Source organism: Coregonus lavaretus (genome assembly GCF_964263955.1).
Source record: "Coregonus lavaretus genome assembly, chromosome: 22".
NCBI classification, from domain to species: Eukaryota; Metazoa; Chordata; class Actinopteri; order Salmoniformes; family Salmonidae; genus Coregonus; species Coregonus lavaretus.
In genome coordinates, this window is record NC_140009.1 from 20,568,551 (window position 1) to 20,582,604 (window position 14,054).

At 44.7% G+C, this 14,054-nt stretch overlaps 1 protein-coding gene and 1 pseudogene across 2 annotated transcripts in view; both read left to right on the forward strand.

Moving 5' to 3' along the window:
* Positions 1-11,125, forward strand: part of LOC311149660 (rho guanine nucleotide exchange factor 10-like protein) — a 36,030-nt gene extending 24,905 nt beyond the window's left edge. Inside the window, exons 15-26 of the mRNA XM_084186860.1 lie at positions 568-722; positions 1,417-1,532; positions 1,684-1,811; positions 2,309-2,409; positions 2,583-2,704; positions 6,867-6,953; positions 7,162-7,382; positions 7,731-7,888; positions 8,192-8,334; positions 8,571-8,742; positions 9,056-9,181; positions 9,381-11,125. Coding sequence (XP_084042986.1) covers positions 568-722; positions 1,417-1,532; positions 1,684-1,811; positions 2,309-2,409; positions 2,583-2,704; positions 6,867-6,953; positions 7,162-7,382; positions 7,731-7,888; positions 8,192-8,334; positions 8,571-8,742; positions 9,056-9,181; positions 9,381-9,955 — 2,104 coding nt within the window. The 3' untranslated portion in view covers positions 9,956-11,125. The remainder of the gene's footprint in view (positions 1-567; positions 723-1,416; positions 1,533-1,683; positions 1,812-2,308; positions 2,410-2,582; positions 2,705-6,866; positions 6,954-7,161; positions 7,383-7,730; positions 7,889-8,191; positions 8,335-8,570; positions 8,743-9,055; positions 9,182-9,380) is intronic.
* A 906-nt stretch (positions 11,126-12,031) lies between these two features.
* Positions 12,032-14,054, forward strand: part of LOC311149638 (immunoglobulin superfamily member 21-like) — a 33,855-nt pseudogene continuing 31,832 nt past the window's right edge. Inside the window, exon 1 of the transcript in view lies at positions 12,032-12,189. The product of the transcript in view is annotated as an immunoglobulin superfamily member 21-like (transcript). The remainder of the gene's footprint in view (positions 12,190-14,054) is intronic.

Here is a 14,054-nt window from a genome sequence, read left to right on the forward strand (position 1 = left end):
GTGTTATCTCTTACATTCAAAGTTTGTTCACGAAAATGATGCACGCATCGATGAGGCAGAAGCCCGTGTGACAGTGTGAAGATTCTGAACGGTCAGATAGCTAGCAACAATGACATGAATCACAGGTGGCTCGTTTCAGCTCGTTGTATCTTGTTATTGATACCATGTTATGTTTTGAGGTGTTTTGACTCATGTCATGTCTATGCTAATATGGCAAAACATTTGATAGCTAACTAACCAACAACTGTAACGATGTATTTGTGAGACAACCAGTGCTCAAGAGTTGTATTTATGTTTTCCAAAAAACATTTGGAGACTAAACATAGTTTACATGTTGTCAACAATCTAAGCCAACCCTTTCCGTTTTGCCCCATAGTTGCACACGCATTAGTTTTGTTGCTAAACAACCAACCGGTCTATAGTTCAGGCCCATAGAGATGGAAAAAGAGAGGACAATATCTTTGCAATGATGGCTTCTTTGACAGCATGGGAGGCACTATTGAGAACAAGCTTTGGGAACATCTCTATGATCAGGCCAGTGAAATGTGTCCCTATTTCTTCCACTAGGGGTCCCCCTGAAATCAGCAGCCTAGTTCCCATTGGTCCTAAATACACGGTGAAGTGGAGTGCCCCCTTGCTGCAGATGCAGGTAGTGGAGGTGGGACAGGAGAGCTTCCAGAGCAAAGATACAGGGAAACGGCTAAACGTTGCAAATGTTCCAGGTAAGAACACACATTCAATTCAGTTCAATAACAATGTTTTATGCATTGTACACGTTCACATTCAAGACAAAATACTATTGTAAGCTATGAAAAAGCAACTCATGCCAGCCTGTCAGCAATCTGGGTATGAGTTCAAAGTGTGTCTCTACGGGCACCTGCTTGGGGAGAACTGACTAGTTTTGAAATCTCTAAAGGCTTCAGTGCCCTAATTGAGTGATAAAAGAGGCTGCATGTAACCCTCTGGGAGTAGTTCAGATGTTGTCCCTCAAGTCTAATTTCTGAGATAAACATCCCTGTATTATTTTGAGGTTCAGTCTCATTTGGAGTTAACTTACTGTTGATGACAAGTGGAAGTGTTTTGGTGGAGAAACCCAGCAGAACATTTCCAACTCTTGAAATGCCAGAGAATGATGGTGACAGGGACAGTGACAAGGATATCCTGTCTATCTTATCCACAAAGAGCAGTAGTAGGAGCCGTCTTTTTCTACAGCCACCTGATTCAACTGATCCACTAATCACAGTCCACTCCTCAAGAAAGATCATTAGTTGAATCAGATGTATTACTGAGAAAGCCTTCAACCACAACAGACCTTTGTAAATAAGATTGGACATGCCTGCTTTGAGAGGAGTAAGAGTAGGATGAGATAGAGGATGATGATGGTGATGGTGGTGATGATCACACTGTGTGTGCCAGGTAAAGTGTTCCTGGGCCCTCCCAGACTGTACCAGGAGCTGGAGGAGCTACAACACGACCTGTCTGTGGTTGAAAACATCACCCTGCTGGTGGGGACTTTACAAGGCACCTACCAGGTTAGACACACACACACACACACACACACACACTCACGCACACACACACCTACGTTTTCTTTTCAACACTGTTTATTGGACAGACAGCATCACCTTGACAGTTTATCATGTGATACCATCCCTCTACCACCCTCTTTCTGTTTTTCTCCAGAACCTGAACACAACAGTAGGGCAGGACTGGTGCCTAGCACTGCAGAGGCTCATCCACATCAAAGAGGAACAGATCCAGTGTGCCAACAAGTGCCGGCTGCGGCTGGCTGTGCCAGGCAAGCCTGACAAGTGAGTGCCCAGGGGCCCAAAGAAGTGTGTCTGTGTGTGTGTCAGTCTGTGTGTGTGGGGGGGGGTTTGTGTGTGTGTGTAGGTAGGTGGTAAGCAGATGGCAGGGCAGCTTGGAGTGGGTGGCAAGGCCTGGCACATTCTTAATCCTCTACTGCCAAGCTGTGAATGGAACTCTCTCAGCTCTAGTCTATTCCTACAGCCTGTTATTTAATGCCAAAATAGGCAGTTAGAGCTTACACGTTTATTAATGTTTCTGATAGAAACTCAATCTCTACTAAAGCAATTCAAGGTCAAGCATTAACAAATATATCCACTAGCCCATAGCCCTAGAAAGCAGGGACATGGCTAGAACAGGGAGAGCTGGAATGTAGTCTGGATGTTCATAAAGTCCCTCTCCATTCCCATCCACACCATCCTTACTTGTGATTGTCTGTTTATGTGTGTATGCATGCACGTGTGTTACATGATGTTAATGCATGTATTTTGTTACTCCTTAGATCTGGACGACCAGTCAGTTTCATGGTGGTTTTCAACACCCCCAGTCCCCTCAGCAAGATCTCCTGGGTCAACCGCCTGCACCTCGCCAAGATAGCCAAGAGTGAGTCGAGCTCTCCAACGATGCTATTTAACATTATAGCAAGCCTAGCTTAGCTTTGGACTCCTAACACAGACCTAATACATTTTGTAGCTTTTTGGCATATTGGTCATCATTTGCCCACTGGGATAGGATGTTGCAGAGGTGTACAACTAAACATATCACTGTTGACACAGGGGAAGAGAACACGCCAGGCTGGGTGTGTGCAGAGGATGATGGGAAGACTAGACCTCCATTCTGGTGTCCCCTGCTAGCCTGCCGACTTCCCATCTTCTCCTCCAAAACACAAGACCAAAAGGTAAGCAGCTACAGCTGTGAGGAAGCTCAGTGGTAGAGTGGACCTATTTTGACAGCCAATCGAAGCCATGTAAGAGAGGATGAAAGCTATTATAGACAGCAGAAAGATATGTTTTATGTTTGTTTTTTATGGTGCTCAAAGAACAGAAGTAGAGGTGCTACCTTAATGATGCAGTTTAAATGAAGAAGAGCGTTTTGGGGTAGATTTCAGGGCAAAGTAGAGATAAAAATCAAGTTTGAGATGTGGGGAAAATATCATCATTACCACAAAGAGTTCCTCTGAAGGTATTTGATACAGTGCTGGATTTGCTGTCGAACGGAGAGCAGGGGCAAGAAGTAGCAGGCGTTGGCTTGAACCAACAGGGGAATCAGAACACCATCAAATAATTGGCACTCAAGGAAGTGTGACTGGGGTTTCTTTGTGTGTCTCAGGCTATGATTAGCAGCTTATGCTATAGTCCCATCTCATTCATTGCCAATCTCTCTTACTTCTCCTGGCAGCTGAGCTGAACAAAGCAGCCAAACTGACTGATGAGATTATGGAAGCTGTTTGATAAAGAAAATTGAATCCTTCACTCGCATGATGAGAACATCAGTCCTTGCTCATCTAAGGGACCACTAAATTACCATTGCAACGACCGACACTTGATTGTATTTCAAGACTGCTGAGTTGAGTTCATCTATATTATCATTGGTATGATGATATGAAGTCTTGGTCTCGTCTGCGCATTTCCCCCCGGCACATTTCTGTTACTCAGAGAAAAAAATCAGCAACATAACTCAAAGTAGTATTTCGAGTTGTTACAAAAGAAGCCATTATTGAGCAAAAAGCAGGTATGTTGAGATGAAAGGTGTAATGTTATGCCATGCTAACACACCACCTTAGTTTGCCTGGCAAGGTTAAAGAAACAAAGGTTGTTGAAGAGGATATGAAATATGCACTGTTGGCACCTTGAATGTGCCAAACTAACTCATTATAATAGAATAATGCAGTTGTAGTTGAAAGGAAACCTTCTGTAAAATAAAAGTGCGCCTGTGCGTGTGTGTGTGGCCACTGTGCTTATACATCTGCATGGCTTGCTCTTTTGGGTTTTACACTGGGGTTCTGTATAGCACTTTGTGACAACTGCTGATGTAAAAAGGGCTTTATAAAATACATTTGATTGATTGATGATTGAACACACACACTGCCGACACCGTATCAACATACTCAACCGCTGGTTTTACTCTCCCTTTAAAATAAGTGAATCTGCTTCAGTTTCCCCTCTTTCATTTTACGTCATTTAGCAGACGCTCTTATCCAGAGCAACTTACAGTTAGTGAGTGCATACCTAATTTATTTATACTGGCCCCCCATGGGAATCAAACCCACAACCCTGGCGTTGCAAACGCCATGCTCTACCAACTGAGCTATCTCCCTGCCAGCCATACCCTCCCCTACCTTGGACGACGCTGGGCCAATTGTGCGGCGCCCCATGGGTCTCCCGGTCGCGGCCGGCTACGACAGAGCCTGGATTCGAACCAGGATCTCTAGTGGCACAGCTAGCAATGCAGTGCCTTAGACCACTGCGCCACTCGGGAGACACTTTCATATTCTCTGTCTTGGGATAGAGGAGAGATCAAAGGGTAAGCGCCTTATTTCTGGGGACTCGGCTGAGGCCATTGACTCCTGAAGATAAACCATAAAGCGAGGAAAATGCTAGATGCTATTCCAAGTAATCTTTCCAAGTTGAAATTGAAAGACTAACTGCTGGTTTCTCTAAACTAAACCCCCCCCCTGGACTCTCCGGATAGGCTCTAACACAAATATGCCTGCATAAATTACAAGTAAACAGTAAATCACAGACCAGCCTGTGTGCAAAATGGTAATCTATTCCCCCTGTGCGGGCATTTTGGACTCAACCCAGTGTTCTTTTCTGGAAGGGTATCCACACTCTCTCCATTCCTCTGCTGTTATATCCCGTTCATAGAGAGAATTTAGCTATAATATACAATATATTGCCTATAATACCGAATACATATACACTGAGTGTACAAAACATTAAATCCACTTCAATCAGTGTAAATGAAGGAGAGAAGACAAGTTAAAGAAGGATTTTTAAGCCTTGAGACAATTGAGACATGGATTGTGTATGTGTGCCATTCAGAGGGTGAATGGGCAACATAAAATATTGACGTACCTTTGAACGGGGTATGGTAGTAGGTGCCAGGCGCACCGGTTTGAGTGTGTCAAGAACTGCAACGCTGCTGGGTTTTTCATGCTCAACAGTTTCCCGTGTGTATCAAGAATGGTCCACCACCCAAAGGACATCCAGCCAACTTGACACAACTGTGGGACGCACTGGAGTCAACATCGGCCAGTATCCCTGTGGAACGCTTTCGACACTTTGTAATGTCCATGCCCTGATGAATTGAGGCTGTTCTGAAGGCAAAAGGGGGTGCAACTCAATATTAAGAAGGTGTTCCTAATGTCTGGGACACTGTGTATCTATATACAGTACAGTGAGGGAAAAAAGTATTTGATCCCCTGCTGATTTTGTACGTTTGCCCACTGACAAAGAAATGATCAGTCTATAATTTTAATGGTAGGTTTATTTGAACAGTGAGAGACAGAATAACAACAAAAAAATCCAGAAAAACGCATGTGAAAAATGTTATAAATTGATTTGCATTTTAATGAGGGAAATAAGTATTTGACCCCCTCTCAATCAAAAAGATTTCTGGCTCCCAGGTGTCTTTTATACAGGTAACGAGCTGAGATTAGGAGCACACTCTTAAAGGGAGTGCTCCTAATCTCAGCTTGTTACCTGTATAAAAGACACCTGTCCACAGAAGCAATCAATCAATCAGATTCCAAACTCTCCACCATGGCCAAGACCAAAGAGCTCTCCAAGGATATCAGGGACAAGATTGTAGACCTACACAAGGCTGGAATGGGCTACAAGACCATCGCCAAGCAGCTTGGTGAGAAGGTGACAACAGTTGGTCCGATTATTCACAAATGGAAGAAGCACAAAGAACTGTCAATCTCCCTCGGCCTGGGGCTCCATGCAAGATCTCACCTCGTGGAGTTGCAATGATCATGAGAACGGTGAGGAATCAGCCCAGAACTACACGGGAGGATCTTGTCAATGATCTCAAGGCAGCTGGGACCATAGTCACCAAGAAAACAATTGGTAACACACTACGTCGTGAAGGACTGAAATCCTGCAGCGCCCGCAAGGTCCCCCTGCTCAAGAAAGCACATATACAGGCCCGTCTGAAGTTTGCCAATGAACATCTGAATGATTCAGAGGAGAACTGGGTGAAAGTGTTGTGGTCAGATGAGACCAAAATGGAGCTCTTTGGCATCAACTCAACTCGCCGTGTTTGGAGGAGGAGGAATGCTGCCTATGACCCCAAGAACACCATCCCCACCGTCAAACATGGAGGTGGAAACATTATGCTTTGGGGGTGTTTTTCTGCTAAGGGGACAGGACAACTTCACCGCATCAAAGGGACGATGGACGGGGCCATGTACCATCAAATCTTGGGTGAGAACCTCCTTCCCTCAGCCAGGGCATTGAAAATGGGTCGTGGATGGGTATTCCAGCATGACAATGACCCAAAACACACGGCCAAGGCAACAAAGGAGTGGCTCAAGAAGAAGCACATTAAGGTCCTGGAGTGGCCTAGCCAGTCTCCAGACCTTAATCCCATAGAAAATCTGTGGAGGGAGCTGAAGGTTCGAGTTGCCAAACGTCAGCCTCGAAACCTTAATGACTTGGAGAAGATCTGCAAAGAGGAGTGAGCCAAAATCCCTCCTGAGATGTGTGCAAACCTGGTGGCCAACTACAAGAAACGTCTGACCTCTGTGATTGCCAACAAGGGTTTTGCCACCAAGTACTAAGTCATGTTTTGCAGAGGGGTCAAATACTTATTTCCCTCATTAAAATGCAAATCAATTTATAACATTTTTGACATGCGTTTTTCTGGATTTTGTTGTTGTTATTCTGTCTCTCACTGTTCAAATAAACCTACCATTAAAATTATAGACTGATCATGTCTTTGTCAGTGGGCAAACGTACAAAATCAGCAGGGGATCAAAAACTTTTTCCCCTCACTGTAACTGAGTATAGTAGGTCTGTGGGTAAAACTGAGCTTTTGTTGTGTTGTGTCTGTAGCTGTTGACGGCCCTTCACAACCCGGTCCAGTGTGCCCTGCTGGCGTTCTCTGCAGCCAGCACCTCTCTGCCGCAGGGCTACCTTTGGGTGAGTACTGCAAACTGTGGTTGAGTTGTGGTTGGGATGAAGTGTTGCAAGGTGGTCCAATTAACTATAATGGTTTTCATGTGATGAGTATCCTAAGCCTAGGCTTTAGCTCTTTTGCTCAGAGGGCTGATGCGATCTAGAGTCACGTAGTAGATCTGTGTTCAAAAGCTGGTCGGCCCCATTAACATCCTGTATCTGTCATGACCAGGTGGCCAGTGGAGGTGACCGCAACCACGGTCAAGTGGAAATCTTCTCTCTGAACCGCTCCACGCCGCGCACGGTCAAGTCCATCCAGCTGGGGGTGCCAGTCCTGTGTCTGGACCACGTGATGGAGCCCTGTCCCACCGACGAGGAAGAGGAGGGGGAGGCTGCTGTCAAGAGCACAGCCAGGACTGGAAACACCATCTGTGTAGGCCTGCAGGATGGCAAGTGAGTCATCGGGTGTGCTGTAGTACAAACAAACACTGCAAAATGAGTTTACACAATATGCTGACACCCATGTGTTTATTGAACATGGCAGAATTTTTCATGCTGCACCTTTTGGATTTGGTTATCGACTATTCTCCATCAAGGAACCAACAAATCAGAAAAAAGTGACAGACATTTACCATTCAGTTCATTGTGACTTTTGTATTGTCCATAGCAATGCTAGCAGAAACCGGAACGTATCAGCCCGAGTGGCCACACACAACTCTATCAGTAGAATTCAAGTTGGCTCATGTTATTGTCAAATACCTAGTAAAGGTCACCCTATTTCTCATGAACTCCATTTCCCAGCATTCTTGTGTACGGTAGCGTGGACACTTCGGCCCAATGCCTGCTGACCTTCTCAAACCCAGACAGTTGTCCAGTTCTGTGCCTGAAACACTCTGCCTCCTTCCTGTTCGCTGGGCTGGGGAATGGAAAAGTGTCTGTTTACTCTCGGAAGAGTGGAGGTGAGACCGCAATCCAACTGTATAATATCATATCCTGACATTTCCTTGTATAATCAAGGTATTCCATTACAAGTTACAAGACAACGTTAAGATTAACATACTATAGGTCTATAGGTTTATAGGTCTGCCTCTCTGTCTGCTGTTGTACCACTACACCCTCCTGGACAATGCTCTCATAGACTTAAATAGAACAACAGGATATCATGTTTCTCTATGGTGTTCTCAATAATCTACCTGATTAAGTCAATGTGATGGATAAATAAGTAACCATCAGTAACACTGACCATTTTCTCTTGTGTCCAGAGGGGCTGTGGGACCCTGAGTCGTGCAGGCTGGTGACTGTGGGCAGTGGCCCCATCCGCACCCTCCTAACCCTAGAGAATGCTGTGTGGGCCAGCTGTGCCAACCACGTCACCGTCATTCAGGGCTCCAACCTCCACACCCAGGTGGGCAAAACACACCCTTCTATACACCCTCATTTACACAGGGCTGAAGGAATGAGGAAGAGAAGAGAGCGAGGGACTATATGACATGAAAAGGATTGGATAGGTGTAATATGATACTGTAGCTAGTATGAAGAGGACACATTGACAACCTCTTTCCTCTCTCTCTCTCTTGATGATAACACCTCTTTCACACTCACTCACTCACTCTCCCCCCTCTCTCTCTCCCCCTCTTAAAGAGTTTTGACGCGCATCCGGAGCCCGCGGTCAGTGTGAGTCACATGGTGCGGGCGGGGGGAGGGGTGTGGATGGCCTTCTCCGAGGGCTCATCCATCCGCCTGTTCCACACGGAGACACTGGAGCACCTGCAGGAGATCAACATCTCCACGCGCTCCACCTTCCTCAGCCCAGGCAAGTACAGTGTAGAAGGTCACAGGTCACCAACTACTTGTTTCACTTACATGATTCAAAACCAGCCCCTAGACACTTGTGTAGGTCTAAAAGGATTGGAACAGGTATGAGCAATCTGTTATTAGCTCCACATTGCCCTATGTAAGGCTAGGTGGAATTTAAACCCTAGTGATAATCTATGAAATTATTTCAGATATACAGAAGAGGCTAAGGCATAGAGGCTAGGGATGGATCATAAATGTGGAAGTGGGCAGGTGTAACGTTGACATGAAAAGGAGGAAGTGACAGAATGGTGGTTGTGTGTCTCTTCCAGGGCAGCAGGGCAGCGTCCGGGTCACCAGCCTACTCATCTGCCAGGGGCTACTGTGGGTGGGCACTGCCCAGGGCATCATCGTCACCCTGCCCGTGCCCAAACTGGAGGGAATCCCCAAAATAACAGGTCAGGCTTGGCACAGACACAACCAACGTTTGCACATGAAAGCTGGCATCAGGTTGCATCAGGTTACTCCCATTGCATTGGTGTGACTGGCTGTATTATGTATTATAATTGTCTAATAAAACCAATTAATCAACCCACCAATCAACCAATCAAGCTGTGTGTTTTCTAACCGAGGCCGTGTGTGCTATTTGTCCCACAGGTAAAGGGATGACATCTCTAAACGCTCACTGTGGCCCTGTGGATTTCCTTGTGGTCACCTCCAGCACCCTGTCCCCAGACATGCTCAAACGGGACTCGTTTTGCGACACTGCCGACCAGGCCAATGGGGGAGCGGGAGGAGGAGGAGAGGGTGGGGAGCGGAGGAATGAATTGTCCCAGGAGTCACTCTCACAACCGGACTGCTCCTCCCCCCAAGGAGAGCCCACAAAGGCCAAAGGAATGCTGCTTCAGTATCGCCTCCGCTCCACCACTCAGCTGCCCGGCAAGCTGCTGACAGCCGAACCTGACCAAAGCCCCTGCGACGCCCCACCGGAGACCCCGGAGCACAGCCCTGAGGACGGCTCCATCTACGAGCTGAGCGAGGACCCTGAGATATGGGTGCGGGGGCAGCCCCCGGCCAGGGAGGGGCGCGGGAAGGACAAGGTGACATCGGCTGCCGTCTTCTCCGGAGGCAGAGGGTTCCGTCGACTTGGGGAGGAGACTACAGCAGCCAATGGGGACCCAGATGAAAGTACGCTCATGGTTTGGCAACTCCCACTAACAGTGAGCCCATGAGGATACAAGGCTGATTGGACGAGACGAGAGCTGGCTCCGCAGGCTCCTCCCACTCGCCTGATGTATTGCGTGCTCTATGAAGAAGAGACACTATTAAACAATATATTTTCAGGATGATAGACTACACTGTTTCAGGAAGGGCTATAGAGTATGGTACATTCCTCTACCACCTTGATGGTTGGATTTGGGAGTAGTGGTGTCTGAGGGAGTAGTGGTGTGCTGCAAACTGTGTCTGACGTGTTTCAGGTCCTGGGGCCATGTCCTAGTCCCAACTGAGAAAGCTCTAAACTCTCTCACGCACTCCTCCCAACAGATGCTGCTTCAGTCTGGCAGATCTAGACCAGGGGGTCTCGTCAAATGGAATTTGAGGAGGCTCACTCAACATGATTTTGCATTTTGCACGTTCTTAAAAAAAGTATAATTGCCAAGTGATTGAAAAGTGACAGTTACGAACGTTAGATTTCGATTGTTTTGTTGTCACTCTAATTTACTCCTATTGCCAGTGTATCAAGTGTGTTGCTAACACAGAACATGACAGCTAATGTTAATGTTAGGGTGTATGGTAGCATGTTTATGAAGTACTTATAAACTCTTTACAACCCCCCTTAAAGGGTACCTTTAAAGTGTTACCAGTTAACTTAATGTATAGTAGAGATACAGTACACTGACAGGTATCCCGCTTTTGGGAAAAAGAGAAATCTACATATAACATTTTTCATAAATCAACTTGATGATCAACATACCGTGTAATAATATATTGTCCTGTCTTTCTGTGAGAATGTTGTCTAATGTCCTGTTTTCCAAACAATGTGAAGAAGAAACAGCACCAAGGGAAAGAATGTATCAGCTACTGTATGCTTGACAGGTACTTCTTTTTCACAGTGTGTTTACACTGTGTTATTGGAATAAAGAGATCATGGTCTGATACAAGCTCTTTTGCTGATTTTTGCAAACTCAGTGAATGACTTTGGGGAGGCCGTTGAGATACAAGCTAACAGACTGTTATTATCTTGGACACAGAGGGGGACATTTTTATTACATGGGAAATATAAGGAATTGTCCAAATTATATACAGTATTTCCAAACAAATGGATGTATTACAAATACATTTACAAATGTATGTCAAGCATTAAAATACATTTCAAAATGCATTAAAAAAAACATTTGGCCAATGTTTTTATATTTCACATGTATCCTAAAATGCATTTAAAAAATACACTGAGTGTACAAAACCTTAAGGACACCTGCTCTTTCCATGGAATAGACTGACCAGGTGAATCCAGGTGAAAGCTATGATCCCTTATTGTTATTGATGCCACTTGTTAAATCCATTTCAATCAGTGTAGATGAAGGAGAGAAGACAGGTTAATGAAGGATTTTTAAGCCTTGAGACAATTGAGACATGGATTGTGTATGTGTGCCATTCAGAGGGTGAATGGACAACACAAATTATTTAAGTGCCTTTGAGCAGGGTATGGTAGTAGGTGCCAGGCACACCGGTTTGTGTCAACAACTGCAACGTTGCTGGGTTTTTCACGCTCAACAGTTTCTTGTGTGTATCAAGAATGGTCCACCACCCAAAGGACATCCAGCCAACTTGACACAACTGTGGGAAGCATTGGAGTCAACATGTACCAGCATTCCTGTGGAAGGCTTTGACACCTTCAAGAGTCCTGACAAATTCAGGCTGTTCTGAGAGGGGGGGGGGGGGTGCGCAACTCAATATTAAGAAGGTGTCCTTAATGTAATGTTTTGTACACTCAGTGTGTGTATATACATTTTTTAAAATGTTATGTGAGTGTGTGAGAGTGAGAGAGAGAGAGAGATGGGGGGGTGGGGGGTGCACCTAGGTGTGTGTGTGTGTGTGTGTGCGCGCACGCGTAAACGTGTGTTGAGAGAGAGAAAGCAAGCGAGAGAGCGAGATGAGAATTCATTCAAATCAAATCTGATGCAGTTTTTAAAGCTCACACTATTCTGGTGGCAATATTGTGATGAGGATTTTTTTTTTTCCTCACTGGTCGCTTGACAGAAACAGAAAAGTAGCTCTGCGTTCCGGTGCAGAATGAAGCGTTCCGAATGGGGACCAGATCCCATGCCGCGGGCATAGTGGATGGCACTTTATCGACGATTTATCGCCTGAAGCAGATGGAGTGTCAATTTGACCACACGAACTGGGAAGATGAGTTGTGCTTTTTCTCAGTGTATCCTCGTATATATTTTGGATGTAGCTGTTGGTATGTCTCTGTTTTTTGTACTATAAGGAGCGTTTTGTTCTTATTAGCTAAAATGTTTTGATTTTATTTCTAAAGCTCCATGCAGTAGACCATTTTTACTAACCTATCTATTTCACATTTAATATACTTCTGTGTTAGGCTATAGCTCTAAAGCCTGCAGAATGAAATTACATTGCAATGATTATAGGCTGCAGAGGTTATTTTCTTACATGTTTGAAACTCATTACACTAAGTAGCCTAGATTGACTGTAAACAGTTCCAAGTCATTGACAGCCATCCAAAATTATTAGTTTGTCCATGAGGAGATGCACTGTATCATACAGTGTAATCTTGCTGCAATTTCTGTAGTCTGTACATTGAGTATACTCACTCAATGCATGTTTGACTTAAATAGGCAAAAAGTTGTCTGATGCCTGTGAGTCTATGATGTCACAATCCTAGTTACCCAATCCAGTTTTTGACTGATTATCTGAGGGATAAGGGCTGTTTGTTTGGCTGACCCATTTTACAGGTAATCTGTACTCTAAAATGATTAAATGCCACTATCCCAAGGCTCTAGACCTGTTAGAATGCATGCCAACAAAACTTTGAGGATATGCATTATTTCAAGTATCTAATATTAGTAACATTAATTGCAATCAGGATCTGTGATCACATGTAAGTATAGGATTTCAATCCCATCATATGGCAGTAATAGATGCTATAGAAATTGAGGGGAGGGAGAGTGTAATTGTGAATTCAGTGAATGCAGTTCCTATTGAAGGTGCTCAGTCACTTGTGTGTGTGTGCGCGTGTGTTTCTGCCTGGATCTGTGTCTGGGTCTGTAGTCTCGCTTGCCAGACGAAAGGCACTCCACCCCCAGTGGCTTGTGAGATCAAGTTGGTCTGTGAATGGGAGAGAGAGAGAGAACGTAATCTCCTTGCTAGCTTTCTGTCAGTGCTCCATTCACCTCCTCCTCCTTTGCAGAGTTAATGCTTGCAGGCTTCAAGCCTACGCTTAGGCCTTGAGTGAGCCTATTTTCAGAAGAATCAAGTCTCACAACAGCGCCAGTGTCTAATTCTCTGATCACCGTATAATCCAAAAGAATTGGACTGGGTGTACTGTATTGAAGGCCTACAGTGTCCTCTGTTAAATACAGCAGATGACAGCTGTCCGTCATGTGTCTGTTCAGAATATGGAGCCTGAGGAGCTTGTTGGTCATAGTAGAGCACTAACATGAGAGGAAGTGCACCATGGGTATTTGCAATGTTTCATTTAGTAAAATGTATTAGCACTGAAGATAACAGGTAATAGACAACAATACAGATTAAAAATATATATATATGTGCAGGTGTGATTGGAAGCTGGTTCAGAATATTAGTGATCAATGAAAGAAAGCCATCTAAATATATGCATATTCATCTCTGTTTCAGCACCAATTGGTAGATTTAAAAAATACTCTGATCTTGTAGATTATTTAGGTTTAGGAAAGTATTTATGAATCATAAACTGGTTAGGAGAGCCTCTATGCACAAAATAAAGAAAACTGTGGTTTAATTCATTCAGAAAATTGCCACATTCAGTTCTACAACCCATGGTAATGTTGGAAGATTAGTGTACATATAATGATAATAAGGAGAATAGTGTACAATAGTAGGTTACATCCCCCTCTATTGTCTACTCTAACCATGGAACTGTGTGATGACACGGCCAAGTATTTCGCAATGCGTCGGGTTCAAACTGTTACTGATTGGTCTGCGCTCCACTCCATAATGATTTAATTAGCCTACATTTTTATATTATCAACTGTTACTAATGATCCTCAGCAACAACTACACGGCCGTGAGGGCGTTTACAGAGGAAGCAAATAAAGGTAAACAAAACAA